At 35.8% G+C, this 26,196-nt stretch overlaps 2 protein-coding genes across 8 annotated transcripts in view; one reads left to right on the forward strand and one right to left on the reverse strand.

Annotated features, from left to right (window-relative positions):
- ANKS1B (ankyrin repeat and sterile alpha motif domain containing 1B) overlaps positions 1-26,196 on the reverse strand; it is a 1,294,913-nt gene that overhangs the window by 932,232 nt on the left and 336,485 nt on the right. For all 7 annotated transcript variants that reach the window (XM_028830273.2, XM_028830270.2, XM_028830269.2 and 4 more), the window contains exon 9: positions 11,208-11,351. In XM_028830273.2, coding sequence (XP_028686106.1) covers positions 11,208-11,351 — 144 coding nt within the window. The remainder of the gene's footprint in view (positions 1-11,207; positions 11,352-26,196) is intronic.
- GARIN6 (golgi associated RAB2 interactor family member 6) lies at positions 3,901-6,189 on the forward strand. Its single transcript, NM_001193809.2, is given in 2 exon segments — positions 3,901-4,930; positions 5,430-6,189. Coding segments are annotated over 2 exon segments (726 nt in total). The 5' UTR covers positions 3,901-4,315; the 3' UTR covers positions 5,541-6,189.

Genomic DNA, 26,196 nt, shown 5'->3' on the forward strand with positions numbered 1-26,196 from the left:
ACCTACTAGATCTGCTTTGCACATAACCATAGAACATAATTCCTCTAGACTATCTGCTATTATATAACAAGTATGTCCTTTCCTCCGGTTTTCAATAACATGTTTCTCATTTATTTCTGAGTCCTTACCAGAAGCAACTTTAACATTCATATGTTTATTAACATTCTCTCTACAATGATTTAGGTATTCTCTAAGATCGTACAAGTTCTCTCTACCATTTCCCCCACTTTCTTCTGAACCCTTACAGTAGTGACTTTAACATTCATGTTTGTATAAACATTATGTTTATGACAATTAGGTAATCTCTAAGACAATACAGGTTTTCTCTACTACATCACTTCTTTCTGAGCCCTTACTAGCAGAATCTTTAACATCCATATTTCTGTTCAAGGCAATCTAAGCTTTTTATATCACGCTCCTCAAAATTCTTCTAGCTTCTACCCAATGCCCAATTCCAAAGCCATTTCTGTATTTTTATGCATCTGTTACAGTAGCACTCCACTTCCAGGTACCAAAATGTGGAATAGTTTCCTAGGGCTACCATTACAAATTACCATAAACTTAGTTGCTTATAACAACACAAATTTATTCTCTCGTAGTTCTCAAGGTCAAAGTCTAAAATGATTCTCTCTGGGCTAAAGTTAAGGTGTTGTAGGGCTATCTCCTTCTGGAGGCTCAAGGGGAAAATTCACTTCCTGTTTTTTCAGCTTCCAGAGGCCTCTTGCATTCCTTTGGTCCATGGCTGCATCACTCTGACCTCTACTTCCACCATCACATATCTTCTGACTCTGACCCTCCTGCTTTTCTCTTACAAAAACCACTGTGATTACAACGGCTCCACCATGTAATCCAGATAACACCCACAATTCAAGATCCTAAACTGAAGCACATCTGCAAAGTTCCTCTGCCACATAAGGAAATATATTCACAGGTTGTGGAGATTAGAATGTAAATATCTTTCAGGGGAATTATTCTGTATACCACAGCCATGTTCATTATTAACTGATTTCTGTTTAAAATATTTGACCCATACTTTCAATTGCATAGTTATAAGTACTAACCCCACTGATTGCCTATCTTACTGAACTAATATCTTGCCATTTCCACATTTCAAATGTTGGTTCTTTTAAAAATTTTGGGAAGAAAAAATTTAGAAAGAGAATAAAACTATATATTGAATTAAACAATTCCCAGAGCAGTTATATGAATAATATCTCAATTCATTATTACGGTTCAGAGTATTTCCAAAGTATGTAGTAGTTTTATTGTAGGGGGAGAGGGAAAAAGCTAAAGCCCTATCGTAAGACCATAACTATTCTGATGTTGAAAGATAGCTCAGGGGTCATCTCCATTTCAAGGCTGAGAAAAATAAGCCCCAGAGAGGTTAAATTATTAACCCAATGACACAAACTCCAATAGAGAGGAGACAGCATATAAATTTATTTTAATATCTAATGACTAACTATATAGAAATCTGATTTAACAGCAAACACATAGAAAGCTGCTGCATTTTCATTAAAGGAATTTCTTAATCTCAAGTTCAGGTAGTTTTTTATTTAGCTATCTGAGCTTTCAGGTAGTTTTTTATTTAGCTATCTGAGCTTCTCAAGTCTTGAGGCAAATGCTAAAAAGGTGATTTTCTAAACAGCTAGAGGAATTTCAGACAAACCCCATCAAATTCATTAAAATAGATATTTGCCAGAATGCTACATAGGATGGTTATCAAGCCAAATGAAAGAGGTTCCACTGTTGTCAGTCTACTGACTGGTGTGGAAAATCCAAACGTCTATAGGCTCTACAAGTAATGTAGTTTCTGGCTTCCTTGGAGACCAGTGCTCTAATGGAACCCTAAGACAAATATCTTGTCATATATGTGTATAGCATGAAAGAGCTTTTTTAAAAATCAGTAAAAAAAAAAAGCACTTAAGTTAAATTTTGCTGTGTCCAATACTACCTATCCAGTTGTCCCTTACGAAAAACACCAGAACCACTTGGATACTTTTAAAATGTTAATTTACTAAATATGTATTTGGTGGCTTGATTTTTGCCAATTACAAGATAAGTAACATAGACTTGAAGTGGAAGTTAAGATATAAAGACTTTAGGAAGGCCAGTAAAAAGTGCTATTGATATACTCCAAGTATCCAAAATAATCACACATTTCAATAAGAAAGGCAGAAATTATGTTTGCATTGACTTATACAACTAAAGACTCAAGTGGGCTGGGCACGGCGGCTCACACCTGTAATCCCAGCACTTTGGGAGGCCAAGGTGGGCGAATCACGAGGTCAGGAGTTTAAGACCAGCCTGGGCCTTTGGGAGGCCGAGACGGGCGAATCACGAGTTCAGGAGATTGAGACCATCCTGGCTAACACGGTGAAACCCCGTCTTTACTAAAATACAAAAAAAATTAGCCGGGCAAGGTGGCGGGCGCCTGTACTCCCAGCTACTCGGGAGGCTGAGGCAGGAGAATGGCGTGAACCCGGGAGGCGGGGCTTGCAGTGAGCTGAGATCCGGCCACTGCACTCCAGCCTGGGCAACAGAGCCAGACTCCGTCTCAAAAAAAAAAAAAAAAAAAAAAAAAAAAAGACCAGCCTGGGCAATATGGTAAAACCCAATATGGTAAAACCCTGTCTCTACTAAAAATACAAATTAGCCTGGCATGGTGGCGTGTGCCTGTAGTCCCAGTTACTCAGAAGGTTGAGGCAGGAGAATCACTTGAACCCAGGAGGCAGAGATTGCAGTGAGCCAAGATCTCGCCACTAACTCTAGTCTGGGTGGCAGAGTAAGACTCCATCTCAAAAAAAAAAAAAAGACTCAACTATGGCTATGGCTGTGTGTGTGTATATGTGTGTGTGTGTGTGTGTGTGTGTATGTTCATATGGGTTATTATGTGGATTGTTTTCAATAAAGATATTATAATCTTATTAAATTGATAATATTTATAATACCTGGCAAAATTCTTTAGAGCTTTTTTTTTCAATACAATCTGATGGTAAAGAATAGAGCATAAATGTGATGTTTAAGGCTCTTTTCACTCCATAGCCAGGGTACAAATGTCTAGGTAAAAGCTTAAAAATTGCATCAACAGTTTGAGGGTGAGTCAAAACATAAAATTTATCATGGCTGTAGAAACAGAAAAAAAAATTGCTAATAAAATAGCTTTTTACCTGGTAACAGAAATAAACTTCCCAATAAAAATAGAAATTATAAAGAAAATGAAAGTTACACCTAAGAACTTTAAACATTTCACTGAACATAATTCCATACCCACAAACACATACACATGGTCTTACATAAATTGAATCTCACCTATACTATGAGTTTGAAATCAGTTTTTCTCTTTTTCTTTAAGAAAAAAAAAAAAAGGTTAGGGATATCTTTTCATGTCAATAAATAGGAAAACCACATAATCATTTTTAGGGCTGTAGACTGTCCCATCACAGAAGGCTCCATAATTTATTTAAGCAATCCCCTATTGTAAGACACTAATGCTGTTTACAATTTTTTACTCTACAATAAACATTGATAAACATCCTGTACTAACGTGTTTACCAATGTATTCAATTCTCTCTTTAAAATAAATGTCTACGACTAGAGGAGCTGGATAAAAGAGTTGACAGAGAATGTATATTAAAGTCTTGCTTCTCACAGAAAATTTACCTCTAATCTTTTTGAAAGCAAATTGCCAGAATGCATTAAGGTCCCCAGATGGGTGGAGGGTCGGGGAGAGTGGTCTGCTGAGCTGTGGAGAGTGGTGGGGCTGAGGGTGGGGTGGAGAGGGTGGTGTCCCTGCCCTGAGGTAGGGGCTGTTGGGTGACAGAAACAAAGGGGTGTGTGATGGGGCAGGTCACAATGGGTAGAGGAGGATAAAAGTGGTCCTGCAGGGTGGTTTAGCAGCAGCGGATGGTTCAGGTTGGGAAGAAGAGCAGTGGGACTGCCAGTTCAGGTTGTGGAATCAAAGAGCAAAGGTTGTTGTGAAGTGGAATATCAGGCTCAAATGGAAGTCCCTCCCAAATGAGCACTGACATCTGTGTGCCTGGACATCCACGAGGGCTCCAACATCTGCGCTCCTGACAGCTCCATGCACTAAACAGGGCACAGTCTGGATCCAGGGGACCAACTGTCTCTGGCATTGAGCAGTTGGCAATCAATACCCCACCCTGTTCTGAGTCATTTGGGGACAAAAAAGAAAGCCTGTAGAACACAACTGCTGGCCCACCTGCCAGAGTGGCCAAGGAAACAGGATGCTCACTAAGGCATGTTAAGGAAGGTGTGGAGCAGCTGCTGGGAACTGTCTTGATAAAAGAAAGACATGGAGGAGCAGTGTATATTACCGTATTACACTGCCCAAAGCAGCCCCGCAATGGGCATGTTTAATACCTCCATGGGGAAGCTTCAGCGGCAACTGTACAAAGGCGAGTATACTATATTCAGGTATGCACCCATGTTTGAGAGCGACTTTATCCAGATCAGCAAAAGAGGAGAAGTGATGGATGTGCACAACCGTGCCCGAATGGTAACAGTGGGCATTGTTCGCACCAGCCCCTGCCTCACACTACCTGATGTCATGCTGCTGGCCCGACCAGCTGCTGTCTGTGACAACGCCAGGTGTGGTCCTGCCACCCAGAAAACAGATAGTCCGCCTGCAGAGATCTTAGAACTAACCAGACTGCTTCCCTTGATGTTTGTGAAAATAACCATCCACAACAGCATAAAAAAACAGCTCCACCTGAAGCTTGCCACTGGCCGCTCTTTTTATCTTCAGCTGTGTCCCCCCTCAGATGCAAGTGAAGACCTTTTTGTTCACTGGGAAAACCTTGTTTACATCCTGAGACCACCAGTGGAGGCTTACAGTGGTACCAAAGCTATCCTAGCTGGGAGCACATCAGACTCATCTGTGTTTGAGGAAGTGCAGAGAAGCCCAGTGGTGAGTCTATGCAGAGACTAGATGGGGCCAGGATGCTTTTGGGGAGAGCAGGTAAAGGTCCTGTAGAGCCTTTGGTGTTGCAGCTCACCTGGGAAATGCATTGCATTTGGAAGGTCTGAAGGCCAAATGAGCTTCCATTTGGAGGCCATGGCACATTGAGGAGGTTCCTAGTGCTTCTCCAGTGTTCCCCAAACCTGAATTTCAGAGATTTCTTAGCTGTCAGCAACTTTTCATTTTATATTCACAGCTGTTCATTCTATATCCAATGTTGTAATGCTATCCAAAGCATCCTGACCAGTCTATTCTGAAACCCATACTATGACCTAGGTAGGCTGATATGTTGTAGGACATGTCTCCCTGCGATTGCCACTTATATACATTGGTGGCAACACAACATGCTTGTGTACATGTGCAATACTTTATTTTTGTTGTTTACCTATAGGAAGAGAAAGGAGATCTTGCTGGTCTCACTTTCTTTGCTTATTTGTTTTCTCCCTAGGGATATGCCATGAAGTTCTGTGAAGAGAAGGAGCAATTCAGAATCAGCAGACTTCACATGAATGCTGAAATGTTTGGGTCCACCTATTATGATTATACAATAGAGATATGAATCCAACATACCTCCCACATATACTACATTCAAGAGTTCACACATTCCTGCAGTCATAAAACCTATAGTGCCTGATAAAGGGGCAGGTTGGCAACAACAGTAGTGATGACAGTAAGCACCACCGCAGGTGCCATGGATGTGGCTGCAACCAAGTCTGCAGGCTCAGAAGAGAAACACAGCACTGGCAAAAGCAGCCTTCAAAGGTCCAGGAGGAAGTATAGCCAGCATGGCTATAGTGGGTGCTTCTATGTCTTAATCTTGTTATAGCAAGGGCTGCATAGACATTCTTGTCCTAAAAGAGTACTTCAAGTACATCAGTAAGTGCTACTGGCCTCTCCCTAGAGAGCAGCATGAATGTGGTGACTACAGGAGCAGAGAGAGACTGTCAATGCAACAGCCTTGTCAGTCTCTCTCTGCTCCTCAAAGACTGACTCTCTGCCACTCAGCATTGGGAGTCAGTATCTCAACTCTGCAGGATGAGGCCACATGAGTGAATGGGATGGAAGTCAGAGGGTCTTTACCTAGCTGGATTGACTCTGCAGTAATAACCTCAAAGTCTGGTACTACACATGGTGCAGAGGTGGACATCTCACCTAAGACTGTGGAGGGGAGCAACATGATTCACCATAATAAAATCCATCAACTCATATTATCTGCTCTAATAACATATGCTCTATTGACAGGAAGGGTAGCAATAAAACTAATAGCAATTTATGATCAGGCTCTGAAAACTATCTTTAACTTTCCCTTAACTTTACATTTTTTATTATAAAAGATAAATAGATGACATAAAATTAATAGATGACAGAATAAAATGTTGAAGATTACTCTCAAAGATATGATCCTACATCAGAAGAATTCTTCTAAAACTATTTTCCAAAATATAAAATGAGAACCCAGAAACACACACACACTCTGTCTCCCTCTCTCTTTCTCTCTCTTGCTCCCGGTTTGAATCATAGCATTGCCACACATTAACTGTGACCTTTAGTAGACTGTTTCTTTAAATGGTCACCTTGAGATTATACATGTATAATATCTGGTACATAGTAGGCACTGTGTAAATGGTGGTGTTGAGAAACAAATTCTGAGTTTAATCATACTTTCCAGAAAGGGCTTAATTTTCCCAGTCTTTTCACTCTTGATTTCCTTTCTTAAATCTTAATTAACTGCTTTGCAATTGTCCCATAAAAGCTCTATTTACAGTAAATCTTCTTAGTATCTTCCCAAGAATTTTAATCCCCTGATATTATTTAGAATTCTAAATTTTCATGAATTTGTACAAACTTCAATCTAGTCACAACAGAAAGACAATTTCAAAGCACTCATCTTTTAGCTGATTCTCTCCAATTTTACTATTCTTGGAGACAGAAAAATAAAAGAACACCTAATATAGGATCAATTCATAATCTGGAAAAAACTGGAAATTAGATAATTTTAGAATTGTAAGATCCACATCCACGGGATTAGCCAATATTCTAATTTTGCAAGTAAAAAATCTGCTTTAGTCTAAAGTAATACCTCATATGGTTTGATAATCCAGAACCAGAATGTATAGGCAACCTGGCCCCCAATTAAGTCTGTATTGTTTCTGTAATACTCATGTTTCTGATGAGCACTATGCTTTGAATATAAAAGATATTTGATACATGTTTGCTGGATCCAATCAAGGGCTATAAATGTGAAATATAATTTATTCCAATCCAACAAATCTGGGGATATAAAATATTACATAGTACTGTACTAATGGTACAGATCCCAAAGGTTCCTATATATATTGTAAGGAAGCAGTTTACCAGTAGACCCTCACAGCATTTATGGCTTAATGATTTTTAATGGTCTCCAAAAGTGCTTCAGACCTGAAAAAATGGCTTCAAAATATGAAAAACATTTCACAGGTTAGATGTTCTAGCTTTGTGAATTTCAAGGTTACATTACTGAGAAATCACATCTAATCATAAATCACTTTTCAGCAAATAATGTCAAATGAAAAACTTTTTAAAATAAAACAATTTTTGTTGTTCATGTGGTATGTAGTCCAGTATCATATGATACTGGAGACTCCCTAAGAGGCTTTAAAATGAACATATTGCCAACTCTTAACAGAGACCAACTTTATCTTTGTATTCAAGGACTGTCAGCATGCTTACCACATTGTAGTACCTTGATAATCACAGAAGGGATCATTGCTAAAAGCACTGTGCATTTTGTATCTCTTCTCTAAATCTTCAATCTGACTCAGTCTCTTTTTAAATTGTATATTCCTTTGGTAAATATTTCAATCTGCTTCTCATTACAAATCGTGATGCTTATTACCATCAATCAGATCCTGTTCCTAGGTAACAGTTTTCTTAAAATTCTAAAACAATACATATCCTGGTACCTCATCTCTTGTAATCAAAGTTTAAGAGATAATTTAGATGATACTTATAATAACAGAAAAATATTTAAAAATTACCATTTGTCAATGGTTGAGATGGTTGAATCCTAGATAATAAACTAAAAAACCAGATGAATTCAAAAATGTTGCAAATTGTGTATGTGTGTATGTGTATACACTATATATGTAAAAATATACTATATATACACACAGAAATATGCTATATATAGTATATTTTAATTGCAAAACTATAAAAATTCTTTAATATATTTTGCAATAAAACATATATAAACATGTTATATATACATAAAACATGTTTATATGTGTATATATATACACACATATGCACACACAAATATATATGCTAAAGGATAGCCCTTAAACAATAATATTCAGAGACACACACACACATTCTTAAGAATTTATAGTGAGTGGCTGGGCGCAGTGGCTCACGACTATAATCCCAGCACTTTGGGAAGCCAAGGTGGGCAGATCACCTGAGGCCAGGAGTTTGAGACAAGATTGGCCAATATTGTGAAATGCCATCTCTACTAAAAATACAAAAATTAGCCAAGCATAGTGGCACACCCCTGTAATCCCAGCTACTCAGGAAGCTGAGGCAGGAGAATCGCTTGAACCAGGGAGGCAGAGGTTGCAGTGATCCAAGATCGTACCACCGCACGCCAGCCTGGGAAACAGAGCTAGACTCCGTCTGAAAAAAAAAAGAAAAATTTATAGTGAGAGAAAGATCAGTAAAATAGTCTCATTGCTGGTTTGTCAGATTAAATCCAGTTAAAAAAAAAATCTGCATCTCAAATACATTTATAGATTTAATGCAGTAACAATCAAAATCCCAATAGAGATACTTTTTAAACTCAACGTAGTAATTACAAAATACAGATTTTATAAAGCAATCAAGTCAGCTACTAGTTTTAATTTAATAACGAATAGTATCAACACTGAGTCATGTGGTTTAAAAAGTAGAAAGGCAGAAGTAAACAAGCCTTCAGAAGTAAAGCCAAAACAAAAGGATAAAAACGAGAGGAATGTGAGTTATTGTTCAATGGAAAGTCATAGGAAACTATGTATCAACAAGCAAAAAATAATATAGAGCCATAATTGAAATTTATGTTAAAGGGAGTTCTAGATAAGACAAATTAAATGAAAAATAGAACTCAGAAGCTTAATCAATTGGATAGTTTTTAAAAATTACATGATGCACTTGTACACATACAAATTAAGACAAAAAGAAAGCTGCAGACTGGAAAAGATTTTGTGGTAAATGTAACTAGAACATCTGAGGAATTAATAAACTTATTGAACAATACCAGTCTTCACCAAGGAAATGGCCAAAGGGAAAACAAATCTAACATTAAAAATTGTAAACCAAAAGCAAGTTACTACCAAGCCTAATAAAATGTTAGTAAGGTGGTAGAAAATCAGATACAGTCATACTGTTGACAGTTTTTGATTTGCAGTCATCTGGCCATTACAGTAAATACCCTGATACTTTATTTTGTTTCAATAATTCCTTTTAAGATATAAGGTAAAGTAGTGGTTAGGAAATGCATTTTTACAAACACAGTTTTATGAGGGGAAAAATAGGTTAAAACATTTAATTATTGATAAACTGCTAAGCAGATAAGGGTAAGCTAATAAAATACAACATATGCTTGTTAATTTTCTTTCCCTTTACCCATGTAGATATGAGGTAAAAAACCATATGTAAAATCTTTAAGTGAAGACATGACACCCTAGAATATACACATTTGTTCACTGAAATTCATTCAACTATTACTTCATTCCAATTATATTTTGGGTGTTTTTTGTTTGTTTTATATACATCAGATTTTGCTTGATAAAGAAGACATTTTTTTCTTTTGTTTTCTTTTTTTATTTTCTTTCTTTCTTTCTTTCTTTTTTTTTTTTTTTCTTTGAGACAGGATCTCACTCTATCACCCAAGCTGGAATGCTGTGGTGTGATCACAGCTCACTGCAGCCTCAACCTCCCATCTCAGCCTCCTGACTGGCCAGGGCTACAGATGTACACTACCACGCCTGGCTTATTTTTGTATTTTTGGTAGAGATAAGGTCTCACTATGTTGCCCAGGCTGGTCTTGAACTGCTGGGCTCAAGCAATCCACCTACCTTGGCCTCCCAGTGCTGGGATTACAGGTGTGAGACACCACATCCAACGCATTCTTCTGATTTGCCAGGAACTACGCGTTAGACTGCAGATGCTGAGCATCAAAGTTTGAATCTCTACCTTTATGGAACTCACAGTTTAGTATGTATTGACAACAATTCTGTAAAGGTTACAGTAAACTGTCTTAAAGTCCTGTGAAGAGATTTTTTAAGTACTATATACTGATTTGAATATTCTACTTTGCTTTCTACAATAAATTAATACTGAAATTTGAGTGGCTATGATCAAATTATGATACAGACATATGGAAGATGTGATGGTTTCTTAGACATAATTGCTTTGTATTTGTTGTGACAGAAGAGAAAATATCTTTGAGATGTAACGCTTTTCTGGATAAGTACTGTGAATCCTTTTCTGTCCTGGACTGTTTTTTCTACCCACATTCTATGTAATTAACCTCTTACCATTATACCCTTTCATATTAAGTTATTTACTTATTGTGCAGAGACATTTTCACCATGACTTCAAATTTCCTATCTCTGGAATATTTTAGCCATTTCTGAAACTCCTCTAAGGGTATATGATTCACAACATTCAACAGGAACCTGAAGGTGATACTATAGAATTAAAGTAGACTTAATGATATGAAATGACTTGAAACTAATAGTCAATATTTTAGTGTTCCGTTTTCATTTTTGGATTTTATTCCAAAACCTTCAGAAGTACACATTCACATTATTCTACAATGTTCCATTGTGATGAGAAAAATATAATCACTGGTTATGCTTTTAAAGAGCCATAATATGTTTCCTTATATCTGTAGATAACTTTTAGTTACTTTTTAAAAATAGCATTCTTTAAAATGATATATTTCTGGATTCAAAGTATTAAAACCTCATAAACAAGACAACTTTTCTGCATTATAACCAAACTAAATAATATTAATTTTTTACATAAATTATGTCTCCGCATATGCACACATCTACACACTAAGTTATATGCACATTTTACTTGAGACTTTGAGAAAAACCACAAAGTAAACAAGATCCTAATTTGATTTTTGAAGGGGAGGGAGATTTTAACTTAAAAACATAGGCAACCATTTTTGTTTTATTGTACCTTAATAAAAGCAAACTTTTACCTGTGCAAGCATGGGGAAGCCAAGGTTCCTACATCCATTACATGGAGTTAATGCTTCCCAAAGTCCTGATGGCCCACACGTATTTTCATCATCATCTTCTTCTTCCACTTCTCCTGGTGACAAATTGATTGTAGATGAGGTTCTCTGAAATTAAATTTATATCATATCAATATATTATATCAATGATATTTAGATATCTTAACACCAATTAAATTCTATAAATGACACGTATTATATCTTGGTAAACAAGTCAGCTCACTTATAACCATAGTTACATGGCTGTGCCCTGTGACTGAGACAAAAATATGTATAGTCCAACTTAAGTTAAAAGTGAAAAAACTGGGTGTGAAAGGCTTATAATATATGAAGTTCATAATGAAGAATAGAACATGATAATGGCCTAATAAAATATTTGAATACCAACAAATGAGAAAAATCTTATGGTTTATCGAGAATTTAGGTTTAGGCATAAAATTAAGGAAAAATGCAGTCAGGGCACTAACAGGAAAATATTTTACTGAAATGGGAATTCCTGATAAACCTGTTTGTTCAGAATGCCACCAAAATAAAACTTCATAAAATTTTATATCATACATATAAAAGGGGCAACAGTTTTAAAATTCATAATGAGACTTCCATATTGAGCACATATATTTTCCTTTGTTATCTCCCAAATCTCACTAAAATGATGGTAGAACATTTATAAAAATGTTTACACCATAAAAATAAGAATGACAGGAGAGATGAACAAACAATATTAAGAAAACTTCTGGATAATGTTGGGTAACTTTTGGATCACAGGTGGGTAAGTATTACCTGACTTAGCAAACATGAGAACACTGAAAGCAAAGTACCTTCATGTGGAAAGAATTGGAAGGACTGGCTACCTGTGAAGGTATAAGTGTCAGTGGGGCAGACACAGAATGAAACTCAATATCAGAAAGAATTATACCCCTAGACCCATCTCCTTTTCACCCAGCCAGGAAACTAAATCTTCACCACTGGCAAGAAATTAGAGGTTTATTTTTCTGGAGAAGTTGAAGCAAAAGGATTATGAATTCTAAGAGTATAGATACACCGAGTCTCCAAAAACAAGAGAATTAATATCTATATAGTAATGAAGATCCATAACCTACTCAGTGCCTTACCATATTTGCATTAGACAACATGGCAGCAAGGTTTATACCCCCAGATAAACAACTAGAATACTCTTCTCTGTAGAAACAGACCTCCCAAGAAAAAAGACCTATAAATAAGCAGGAAAATGGTGGGATCTATGTATTAGTCTCTACTGTGATGCCAACCTCTCAGCAAGTTCCACTCATAAGAATCATATATTTGAGAAAAACCTCTAACAGACACCAAAATAAATATAGAGAAAAAAATTATAAATAGTATCTTCAGAGAGAAGATATTTATAGCCATGAAACAAGAACAGAAAGTTATGAAATACATAAAATCCAATACAAGAGTTAGAAAAATCTGACAAAATTTCTGAAAAGATGAAAAGAATTTAAAAGGGGAGAAAACTAGGGGTCAAACCAAGACCTCTAACATCTGAACAACAGGAGCTCCAAAAATTAAGAGTAGAGATGGGAGGGTCAAAGAAATAAAGCATGAAAATTTGCAGAAACTGAGGAAAAATTTCATACTCTAAGAGCCTGTTGAATACTTAGCAGACTGAATTTTTTTTAAAAAAAGTTGTATATACATAAATAAAAAGAAATACAATAAATTGTCTAAAGGCCCTCTGAATGTACTGTTCAGAACAACATTGATAGATCATGATTACTAAAGCAAGTAAATATATTCTACATATTGGATTGTAAATAGCATCCTGCCCCCAAAATTGTTGCTTTTAAAAATAGAATATAAGATTTTATTTTTCCTCCTATTTAAAAGAATTTGTTTTCTGCATTCACATTTTAACTTTCCCTTGATCACTTGTCAGTAACTAAGAAGCAATGAAATTAAGTTGCCCCCCAATCAGTCACTGTCTGTAAAACACAATAATAATAATAATAACAACTGTTAGACTGAGAACTTACAATGTGACTTGGAGTATCACTGGCCTATTGTCTGTTAACTATTTTAATTCACACAGCAGCCATTTGAGGCAAATATTTTTCCTCTCACTTTATAAATGAGGAAACTAAGGGCCAGAGAGATCAAGGAAAACCCAAGATCACGAAGCTGGCAAGTGGTAGAAAAAGGATTTGAATCCAGACTAGGGGGCTGCAAAGCCTACTCTCCCCTCACCACTATGTTCTGTGACCACTCCTTTGGCACAATACCCTGTAAAAGACAATATACTGAAAAACCACACTGATGTAAATAATTGCAGTTTAAATAAAAGAGGTATATTTGGTGAATATGTTTCTGTTACACAAGTATACTCCTGAGAGCATTTTGCCTTCTGTGACAGGGAGTGAAAATTTCTGCAATTTGATACATAGTGGCCCATGCTTTCATAAATACTTCTCAAATCAATAATAGAAGGTAATTATCACAGGGATATTTGACCCTACAGATCCTTTGAGTAAAATATATATATATAGGGAAGTTTAAAATCTTAATCTGAAAGAGTGTGTGTGTGTGTGTGTATATATATATATATATATATTTGATAAAGTTGTTGACAGGAATAGATAAGATGATCAAAAAGGTATCTCCTTTACCAACTCATGATCAGCTAAGAGTTTGACCATCAACATTGATAGCTGGCCAAGAATTGTCAACATTTTAGATTAATCCATTCTTTTCTATTTTGTTAATGGTGCTACAATGATTTAATCCAATCACACAGGGAACTTCCTCTATCTCTTTCTCCTCCCTCAAAAAAAAAAAAAAAAAAAAAAAAAAAAAAGTTTATTTCTCTTACCTGCTCATAAAGCTCCAACTATTTCCCATTTCACAGCAAATGATATCCAAATTCCTTAATCTGGCTTCAAGGTTCTATAGTCAAATGATTTTTTAGCCCTTTTACTTTTCCACTACACTCACCTCAGATTATAACCAGGTGGAATTGTTTACCCTTGCCTAATCATGCTCTATGCTTTCATTCTTTCTTTCACTTTACTTGTCTGCATAGCATATTGTAGTGGTTAAGGGTCTGGGCTCTAAAATTAGACAGTTCTGGATTCAAGTTCCAAATATCCCCCTCACTAGCTGTATGATTTTCACCAGATAAGACCATTGTCAGCCTCTCTTGCCTTATCAATGCAATGGAAAACAATACAGTGGAACCTCTTTCAGGGCTTATTCCTGATGACTAAGTGAGGTAATAAATATAAAGTGCCTGATACATACAGCTTCAATAAGTATTAACTATCATTTTTATTATTTTCTTATAATCCCACTGATTCAAAATAGAGTTCAGATTTCGTCCCTTACCTAAAATTTTCCAGATTTCCCACAAACATGCATGATATCACGTTCTTCTGCTTGTCTCTAGCTCTTTGTGCAAGTGTTTGCATTTGGTATTTCAGATACCTTGAGTTGATAGATGCTATAGTGGCAAAGAGCATTGCCTTTTAACTCAAACAGATATACATTGAAATCCTAGCTCTACCACTTCCAAGCTTTGTGACTTTGAGCAAATCACATAATCTTATTAATCCTTAGTTTCCCTATCTGAAAACATTGTGTAATAATTTCTATTTGCAGGGCTATATGAAGATAACATTAATTGCTTGACAGAGACTGGCACATAACAATCAGTAAGTACTGTTATTTTATTTTTTACCCTAAAAGAGTTGTATACACACACACACTGTGTGCTTGTGCAAATACAGTACACAGACACAAGTGTGGCTTATTTACCCTTGTTAAGTAAGTTATTTGAAAGAAAACATTGCCTTATTCACATTGTATCTCCTACAATGTGCTGTGCATAATGAAGCAATAAATATTTATTGAATGAATCACTGAATAAATGAGCTTCAAATTATCATTTTCATTTGACTACCTAGAAAATTTTACTAATATTAAGGGGTGTGTATAATTGTATCACAAATATCAAGATTGCCATTTTAGCTTTATTTTATATTAACTATTACCAGTAGCTTTAGCAGAAATGAAGAAACGTATCAGTGGTTTAGCACTGCCCCCTAAAGACAGCATATAAATTGGCTGTGTAAAATCATAATTTTTACTTCATTTCTTTACAGTTAAAGATTTGAAGGAAAATATTTTATCAAGCTACATAATCTTCAATTATATATGGGAAGAAGCCACCAGAACACACTTAACCTCAGATGGTTTCCTTTATTCCAAATGCTGTTCAAACTTTTCACTGGAGAACAAAGTGTGTTCCTGAAGTTCCAAAAAGATGTGAAAATTCTACTATAAAAAATAGACCTAAATCTATATAGTTTGAATCCATTTGCTTTGTTGGTTATTACATGGTAATAAAGGAAGGCTGGACCAAGTCTATGTTGTCGTAAACTGAAAAACAGTCACAATAATATACTGTGGGGAGACAAACTTGAGCTCAATCAAAGAAAAACACTTTTGAGAATAATTATATCAGTCTAACATTGAAGAAATGGAATTTCCCTGTGAGGCAGTATGTGTGTGTGTGTGTGTGTGTGTGTAAATTATATGACAATGATAGATAATGGTGCTCCATAATTTATAAAATGCTTTCAGATATAGAATAGCCCAATAAAATAGAGTCAGAATTATCCCTATTTTACAAGTGTAAAAAACTGATGCTCAAAATGTTACTCGATTTGCAAGATCATCCTACAAATGAGTCCAGATTATAATCCAAGTCCTCTAATTCTAGGTCCGTTTGTCTTTCTATCACACCATGGAAGCCATCTCCTTAATTAGTAGAACTCTTCAAGGGGACAACAGATGTTCAAGATTGTCAATGCAAAGGGACCAGGCCAAAAGGCAGAATCCAGGAAAGAGGAAATAACAGAAATGGTGATCAAAGCAAAAGGCAACAATCTGGGATGAGTTAGCAATCTAGACTACTTTATAGCATTACCACAGGTCTTTTTTTCCTTTGTTTTCTAAAGTAAAATTGACTTATAGATTTTTCAAGGAAATTTAAAGTAACACATGCTTATTGTAAAACAAATCATTCAAAATAAAAAATTATACATGAGAGAGTGAAACTTTCCTAGCCTCGGTCCCACTGCAAACATTCAGTGGGTATACTTCCAGACTTTGTAATACTTACTCTACTTGCCTGATGACTTTCTCAGGATAAATTCATAAATGAGAAATTGTATACACCAAAGAGTATGCCTACCTTTTTTTTTTTTTTTTTTTTTTTTTTTTTTGAGGTGGAATCTCACTCTATTGTCCAGGCTGCAGTGCAGTGGCACAATCTCGGCTCACTGCAGCCTCCACCTCCCAGGTTCAAGTGATTCTCCTGCCTCAGCCTCCCAAGTAGCTGGGATTAGAGGTACCTGCCACCACACCTGACTAATTTTTTGTATTTTTTTAGTAGGGATGGGGTTTCGCCATGTTGGCCAAGCTGATCTTGAACTCCTGACTTCAGGTGATCCACCTGCCTTGGCCTCCCAATGTGCTGAGATTACAGGCATGGGCCACTGTGCCTGGCCTAAACTTTCTAAGTATTGCCAACGTTGTCTTTAACCTGTTCTCCACAGTGATCAGAGAAATATTTTTTTCATATGAGAATGTGATCATGTTTTTCTCTTCCTTAAAACCTTCAATAGTTTTTCATTGTTCCTCTGACGAAGTTCAAAATTCTTAATACGATCCAAAAGGTTATGCATGATCTGCCCCTACCTCCCTCTGTATCCCACCACTAATCTGGCAGGTCAGGTCTCATTAACACCTGAACAGGAAGGCCTCCATGACAACTGTTGCAGCACTGACGGAGTGGTTAAGTTAAATATTTAAAGCTGATAGAGCCACTAGCCCTTATACAAAGGCTGGAATATAACGAAAGCCCACCAAGAGTTTTGCCTAGGTCTTTCCAGGGCCTTGAAGCATGATGAAATAACAAAGGAATTCTTAACAGAACCCATTTAGTATTAAACAGGTTTTACTGGGGGTCTGAAGGAACTTCCCAGACCTCCACACACAAGTGTTATTGGGGTCTAAAGGAACTCCCAAATCTTCATGATTTAGCTGGAGACAAGATAAGGGTAATCACCCCTGGTAACTGGACCCATCTAGATTAAGTAAATTTACTGAGGCTCCAGAGGAAGGTCTTAAGGACTCAGACCTTAGTTATAGATGAGAAGAAGTTAATCACTTATGTCTTTAGATGAATGCACACTTACAGGTAAACATACAGCTTAGAAGGTATATAATCTCTGGAAAACTTCATAATTTTGATTTGGTCTGGTGATATTTTCCCCAGCCTTCTCCCTGTACCTGGTTACAGGTAAATCTCTTCTTTCCCAATTTGTCTGCATCTTGTTATTGGACCATGAGAATAAGCAGCCCGACTCTCGGTTTGGTCTGGGAACACTAACACTCTTCCTCCCCTTTGCCCATAATGTTTAAACACACTGAGCTTCCCTCTTTCCCTCCAGTATACCAAACTTCCTCTTGCCTTGTACCTTACCTTAGCACATATGGTTTTCTCCGGCAAAGACTATTAGTCATCTCCCAATATACATTCTCCCCTCCTCCTTTTGTCTTTAGTAACACCTTCCTTTATTCTTGTATAGTACTAAAACTCCACTTTTAGTTGGGCACATGTCTTCTTCAATAAATACCACATTATCCAGTGTCTGTTGCAGCTAGGTGTGACCACATGGCTAAGTCATAACCATGGGATATAAGAAGTGCTCTTAAAGTGAATAGGTGTGCCCTTATTCCTCCCCTTCTTCTTCCTGCTGATTGAATGCTAATGAAATAGCTGGAGCTGGAGCATTTGTCCTGGGCCATGAAGTATCCTTGGAACTAGACGACCTGTACAATTGAACAACAAAAAAGAAGAATCCTGGGTTCCTCACAGAAGTGATCCCTACCAGCCTTGGACTGCCTAGCTCTAGGCTTTGGAAGTGGGAATAAAATAAACTCTTTCTCTTTAAGCCATTATTAATATTTTAGATGTTTTTGTTATTTGCTATTGTGTCAAATCCTAACAGATAAATTCCTTTGTTTGTCTTCATCAGGATTAATCTTACTGGTGCTTTAGGTATAAATATAATTCACTTCCTTTGGAAGGCCTTCTTGAGGCTCCCATCAAGATTAATTTCCTTTCTTACATGACTTCACAGTGTCCTGCTTTTTTATAGCAATTATCACAATGATAATTTTATAGTTACTGAGTGACTTTGGCTCAGTATCTCCTATCCTTAGTCCATAAAAGCTGCATGATTGCAGAGATGCCTGTTGCATTAACTACCAAAGCCTGATACTTGGCTAGTACATCGAAGAACGGTTCATCACGTATGTGTTGAAAATGAATGAAGAGTAAATGAATGAATGAATGCCAGCTTGCCCTCATAGATGTTTTATTAGTGTGAACATTTTCACTAGTTCTAAGAGGAACCAATTTAACTATAACCCAGATTTTAATGTCCTTTCTTCTCTTACTCCATTTGCTCCCAGTCTTCATCCCACATTCAAAGTAATGTAGAACTCTGCATCTATTTGATTTCATGAAAGAAGACATTTATGACAACCATTGGTACACAATTTAGATTTTACCACAAACTCTATAGTGGAGGTGAATGGGCATTAAATTGCATGGCTTAACTCCTCTTCCTCCCCTATTAATATTTTTTCTCCTATGGTGATAATTGGGTAGAAGGGTGCTTTTCATCTCCCCTTCCACCAAAAAGAATAGAATTCTTGGTGTCTATTTTTCCCTACAGACTGTTTTCATTAGCTCTTTAAATTCTTCTCCTCTTTATTATGCAAGCAATTTCACACTGGGATACATCTTATCTGCAAACTTGCATAGCCAATCTCATTACACAAGAGACCTTACACGAGAACTACTATTTTGTCAAATTAAAAGGCAACAACTATATAATAGCATGATATATCATATTTTCCTTTTTACAATCTTTTAAAATTAGGGATCTAAGGGCTTAGTGGGGCACCAAGAAGAAGAAAATGTGAGGTGTTAAACTGGTTTAGTTATTCCAAAGCAATGATAGTATTAATGATCAAATAGATGATAGGTCAGTGTTTATATTACTCACCAAGGAACAGACTCTATCATCTTAAATTTAGTCCTGGGAGAGATATCACATGCCACAGTTGAATATATTAGCAATGATCAGAAAACCTATTGTCAAATATGTTTCTATAAGCTTATTAACACTAAACATCTGTTCAAAATTGTCTGAAAATTACCTTGCAAGGCTACCCTGCACTATCTTTTCACCACAACCATTTGTTCCACGTTAGTAAAATTCACAAAAGCTGCCACATTTAAGTCTGCTGAAAAATAAAATTTCTCTCAGATTAATTTGGAGTTAGCCGTGAATCCTGTACTGCATTTATATCTGCAAGGAAAAGAAAGGAAGAAGAAAAACAAGACTTGATGCCAATGAGTACACTGAATACATCTCCTAGTATCTGCACTCCAAAATGACGTTACTGTGTATGGTGATATTTTAAACTTGAGGATTTGCCAGTGCCAAATGTATTTCACATTTATTGAAGGATAGAATTGCTATTAAAGCAATCGTTTTAGTTGCAAGAAATATTGAAGAATAAAGTAAGGAGAGCCTTTCTCTTTTTAATAGTACATGAGACATTACAACTCCTCTGAAACACTTAGTTCCAACACATTATATTCCCACCTGCTGTTTACATATTTGACATCCTCTGCATAACATCAGGAAACTTCAAAGAAGAACATATTTTGTTTGCTAGTCTACTTATATACAATCAATTTGAATGTTTTTATTATCTCTCAAAACTTTTGTTCATTTATCTGACCCTTACCTAGTAATTAATAGTGTTTATTATTACAATATTAGAAAGAGCTAAGTCTAAACTGATGCCAATTTTATGCACAATACACAGAAGCTAATTTAAAAAAAAATGTTAAAGTCACCTTGGAAAGTTTAAACTTTTTTTTTCAACAAGACAGTACAGAAGACAAAATGTATAACTTTGGGAAAACTAAATTATCCTCCATGACAGATCATTTTATATGAACAAATAACATTTTTCTAAAAGTTTACTTCTTTGTTTTAAAATAAAATTCATTAAAGTATCATTTATATACATAACATGCACCCATTTTAAATCTATATACCTGTGTATTCACCACCACAATCAAGATACAGAATATTTCTATCACTACAAATGGTTACCTTGTATCCCTTCCGTACCAATATTTCCCTACTGGTAGCCCCAGAAATCTTTTCTTCTGCCACAATATGGCAGCATATGTACCTCATGTTTGGCATAATCTTTCTACAAAGCTTATTAACACTAAACATCTGCTTAAAATTGTCTGAAAATTACCTTGCAAGGCTACCCTACACTATCTTTTCACCACAAACATTTGTTCCATGTTAGTAAAATTCACTCAGCATAATGTTTTTGACATTCATTCCTATTTTTGCATATCGGTAGTTTATTCCTTTTTAATCCAAAGTAATATTCCACGATACGGATATGCCAAAGTTTTGTTTATACAATCATCTATTGATGGACATTTGGGTTGTTTTCAGTTTAGGGTCATAATGAATAAAGTTGCCATTAAGATTCACATTGAAATCTGTGAGTGCACATAAGCTTTTGTTTCTCTTGGGTAAATATCTAAAATGCTAGGTCACATGGTAAATGCATCAAACTTTTTAAGAAACTGCTAAAGTGTTTTCCAAAGTGTTTGTACCATTTTACACTCCCATTCATTGTGTCTGAGAGTTTCAGTAGCTCCACATTCTTGGCAACACTTAATTTTAGTTATTCTAATGGAATGTATGTAGAGTTATGGCAATAGTATGTAGTTATCAAATGGTATGTAGAATTATCACAATTGTGCTTTTAATTTACATTTCTGTCATTGCTACTAATGTGCTAAACATCTTCTCCTGTGCTTAGAGGCCATTTACCTTCTTCTTTGGTGAAGTATCTGTTCAAGTCCTCTACATATTTTTATTGGGTTGACTTCGTTTTTGTTTTTTTTGTTTTTGTTTTTGTTTTTCTTTTGAGATGGAGTCTCACTCTGTCGCCCAGGCTGGATGGAGTGCTGTGGCGCGATCTTGGGTCACTGCAAGCTCCGCCTCCCAGGTTCACGCCATTCTCCTGCCTCAGCCTCCCAAGTAGATGGGACTACAGGCGCCCGCCACCACGGCCAGCTAATTTTTTGTATTTTTAGTAGAGACGGGGTTTCACCATGTTAACCAGGATGATCAGGATGGTCTCGATCTCCTGACCTCGTGATCCGCCCGCCTCGGCCTCCCAAAGTGCTGGGATTACAGGCGTGAGCCAAGGTTATTTGATTTCTTTTGCTGTGTTGTAAGAGTATTCTTTTTAAGTATTCTATATTCTAGACATACCTCCTTTGTACTGTTGGTAAATATATAAGAAATCTTTGCCTAACACAAAGTTAAGATATTTTCCTATATTTTCTTCCATAAATTTAACATTTTTGCTTTTACATTTTGATCTCTGTTCTACATTGAATTAATTTTCATGTAGAGCATGAGGTAAAGGTTGAGATTTGAGAAACCTATTTTTTAAATATATAAATAGAAGTAGTCAGCCCCATTAGTTGAAAAGATTATCCTTTCCCCATTGAAGTGCCCTGCAGTTTTTTTGAAAATCAATTGACCATACGTGTATGGGTTTATTTCTGAATTCTACTTTGTTCTATTGACCTGTAAATCTCTTCTTATGCAAATACCACATTGACAGACGTTTATAAGCCTGGAATCAGAGAATCCTCCAAATCGGTTCTTCTTCGAAATTATTTTGGCTATTCTAGGTTCTCTGCCTTTTCATATAAAGTTTAGAGTAAGCTGTCAATATCTGAAAAATTAGCCTGCTTGGATTCTGCTTGGGATGGTAGTCCATAGTACAATTTGGGGAGAACAAATATCTAAACTACATTGTCTTTCATTTCATGAACATGGTGGTATATCCCTGTACCTATCAGGTTTTCTTTAATTTCCATCAACAATATTTTTATAGTCTTCAGTGTATAGGTCTTGCACATATCTTGTTAAATATGAAGGGGTAAACATGCATTTCATGTTTTTGGAAAATTTTTTGAATAATATTATTAGGTTAATTTAATTTTCCCTCTTGCATTATTGGGGCATAATTGACAAACAAAAATTGTATATATTTAAGGTATATGGCATATTGTTTTGATATATGTATAATTGTGACTTAATTACCACAATCAAGCCAATTAACATCTCCAGCATGTCATATAGTTAATATGCTGTGTGTGTGTGGGGGGGGCATTGAGGATACTTAGAATCAACTCTCTTAGCAAATTTCAAGTATACAATGTGACGTTATTAACTATAGTTACCATGCTGTGCATTTGATCTCCAGAATTTATTCATCTAATAACTGAAAATTTGTAACTAAACTTCAAATTTGTACCAAATTTTAAAATTGAATTTTCAGCCAAGTGCAGTGGTTCATGCCTATAATCCCAGCACTCTGGGAGGCCAATGCAGGCGGATCACTTGAGGTCAGGAGTTCGAGACAAGCTTGGCCAACATGGTGAAACCCTGTCTCTACTAAAAATATAAAAGTGTTAGCCAGGTGTCATGGCATGCACCTGTAGTTCCAGCTACTCGGGAGGCTGAGGCAGGAGAGAATCACTTGAGCCCGGGAGGCAGAGGTTGTGGTGAGCCAAGATCGTGCCGCTGCACTCCAGCCTGGGCGACAGAGCGAGACTCTGTCTCAAAAATAAGAAAAGAAAAGAAAAGAAAAAGCTCTGAATTTTCGGTTATTGATAGTTCTTCGTGTAAAAAAACATTTTAGTTCTAATTTCTTTCCTATAGATATTTTAGGATTTTCTATGTAAATGATCATATCACCTGTGAATAAACAGTTTTACTTTTCCCTTTAAAATCTTTATGCCTTTGTTTTCTGGCCCTTCTCTTATTGCACCAGCCAGAATTGCCAGTACAATGTTGAATATAAATCTTAAGTGAAAAGCATTCAGCCTTTCAACGTTATGAAGTATAACATCAGCTGCGGCATTTTTGTAAAGGCTTTTTTATTATAAGGTTGAGCAAATTCTTTCTATTCTCAGTTTACTGAAAGTTTGTATTATGAATAGATGCTTTTCTACAATGACTGATATGACCATAAGGTTATCTTCTTTTATTCTATTAATGTAGTAAAATGTATTAATTGATTTTATCTGTTAAAATAACCTTGCTTTTCTGGCATATATCCCACTTGGTTGTAATGCATAATTTTTTAATGTATTGCTAGACTTGATTTGTTACCATTTTATTGAGGATTTTGATACTGTGTTTATGAGTGATATTGATCTATAGTTTTCCATTTGTGAAATGTCTTTGTTATCACAGTAATGCTCACCTCATATAATAAATTGGGAACAACCCTTATCTTTTATTTTCTAAAAGGATTTCACCAGTAAACCATCTCTGTGTAGTTTCCTTGTGGGTAAGAATTTCATTATTATTTAAGCTTCTTTAACATAGGATTATTTAGATTTTATATTTCTTCCTGAGTCACTTTTCCTAATTTAGGTCTTTCAAGTAATTCTTCCATTTCATCTAGGTTGTCAAATTTATTGCTATAAAGTTATTCATATCGTTCCCTTATTATTCTAGTCATTCTCTTGGATCTTTATTCATATCCCCTCCCTTTTATTTCTATTGGTTGTTTATATTTATTTTACTGATTTTCATTTTAATCATTCTTACTTTGGGTTTAATTTCCTCTTTTTTTTTTTAATGTGGAAGCTTAGGTCTTTCATTCAAGACCCTTCTCCTTTTCTCATTTAAGAACTGAATTCTATGAGACTCCTTCTAAGCACTGCATTAGCTTTACCTACAAAATTCAACATTCTCTGTTCTTATTTGCATTTAGTTAAAAATATTTTCTAAGTTTCTTTGTGACTTTAGCAACTAGATTATGATGTATCTTTGTCTAGTTTTCTTTGTTCTTGTCATGCTTTGTATTTGCTGAGCTTCTTGGGTTGGAGTGTTATAGTTTTCATTCAAGTTAGACATTTTTCAGCCATTGTTTTTGTTTACTCTCTCATTCCTAAACCCTCCTCTCCTTCAGAAACTCCAATTACACACATTTCATTGCATGATCTTTTTTCACGGGCTCTGTTATTTATTTTAGTCATTTTTTTCTCTGTGTTTTATTTTGGGTACTTTCATTTGCAATATTTTCCATTTCACCAGTCTTTCCTTCTGCAATGACAGTCTGCTGTTTATTGTATCTACTTTATTTTTCATTCCAGATATTGTCTTTTTCATCTCTAGATGTTCCCTTTGAATCCTTTTATATCTACATTTCTTTATTCATGTCACCTCTTCCTTTAAACTTTTGAGTATATCAAGCATATTTATAGCAAATATTTTATTCTCTCAAATACAAATTCGATCAACTCTATAATTCCAGGCCTATTTTTATTGACTAATTTTTTGCATGTTCATAAGTTTCATTTTCCTTATTCTCATGTGTAGTAATTTTCTTATGAGATGGGTTCTCACTCTGTCACCTAGGCTGGAGTGCAGTGGTACAATCAGAGCTCACTGCAGCCTTGACTTCTTGCACTCAAATGATTTTCCTGCCTCAGCCTCCTGAGTAGCTAGGACTACAGGAATGTCCCACTACACATGGCTCTGAGTTTAGCTATATTCCTTTAAAAATTACTAGACATTGTTGTGGCACAGAGTACAGCTATTTGGAGATCAGTTGAATTCATTCAAGGCTTGCTTTTACTTTTTATTTTTAGGTGGGTCTACAGTAACCTTTACTCTGGAGCTAGCTTAACTCCACCATTAAGACTTACATACATTCCCTCTGGAATCTCTAGTGAATGCCTCATGTACTAAGCATGATCCCTCTACTTGGGCTGGTAGTTACTTGAATGATTGTTGGCCTTGTGTGAGTTCCAGGGACTTTTCTGCTTATGTATCTCCGGTATTGTTCTTTCCTTGGAGGCTTTTCTTTTACTGTCTTCATGGAGTTTCACTCTTGAGCAGATTGATATTCAACTAAAGATATAAAGATAACTTTAGGTAGTTTTCTGGACTTATTTTTCTGTATAGTGCCCTCTTTTCTGTTCCTCTGCCTGCAAATTCTAGCTGACTCAGCCTTATCAACTCTAGTTTCTGTATTTTCAACTCAGAGAGATTACTTGACCCTGTTTCTGTTTTTCTACCTGGCGCCATATTTAGGAATTGTATTCAGGCAAAAAGCTGGGTGATAGTAGGGTTTGCCTCCTTTGTATCTTTTCTATTAGGGATCACAGTCCTGTCTTTTATCCAAGTCTGATCATGAATGTTTGACATATTTTTGTACAGTATTCAGTAGTTTTCAGAAGGAGTTACTCCATACCCTATTACCTCATGGAAGTTTGACAAAAACTTTAAAGGTCTGACAAAAACACTTTTTAAAAGAAGACATGTATATTATTCATATCTGTTTCTCCATTTTAGATATCTCTTTACTTCTTACTGGATAAATAATACCATTTCCTCTATTTTGTACAAATCCTTCAAATATATTAATATTCTCTTCCTCCACACTGTTAACTCCACATTTATCACATAGTCTTTTCTTTCCATCATCAGGCTTGTCTTGCCAATTTCCTAATTCATAACAAATAGATGGTCCTAGGAAAACAATCTGACCCATAATATGATAGTTATTCAATTATTTTTTGCATCAGTGAATATACATATCTTTTACAACCAACCTGAACTTCTTGTGCACATAATTTCATTGCTACTTAGCTTGAGTTAATGTAAAAATTATTGTTTATGCCCAATATTTCAAATAAATTTATTTAAATTTATTAAACATTTATTGATTAAAAACTACTGTCTACAAGGCTAAACTCTAG

The sequence above is a fragment of the Macaca mulatta genome, chromosome 11, assembly GCF_049350105.2.
Source record: "Macaca mulatta isolate MMU2019108-1 chromosome 11, T2T-MMU8v2.0, whole genome shotgun sequence".
Taxonomy (NCBI): domain Eukaryota; kingdom Metazoa; phylum Chordata; class Mammalia; order Primates; family Cercopithecidae; genus Macaca; species Macaca mulatta.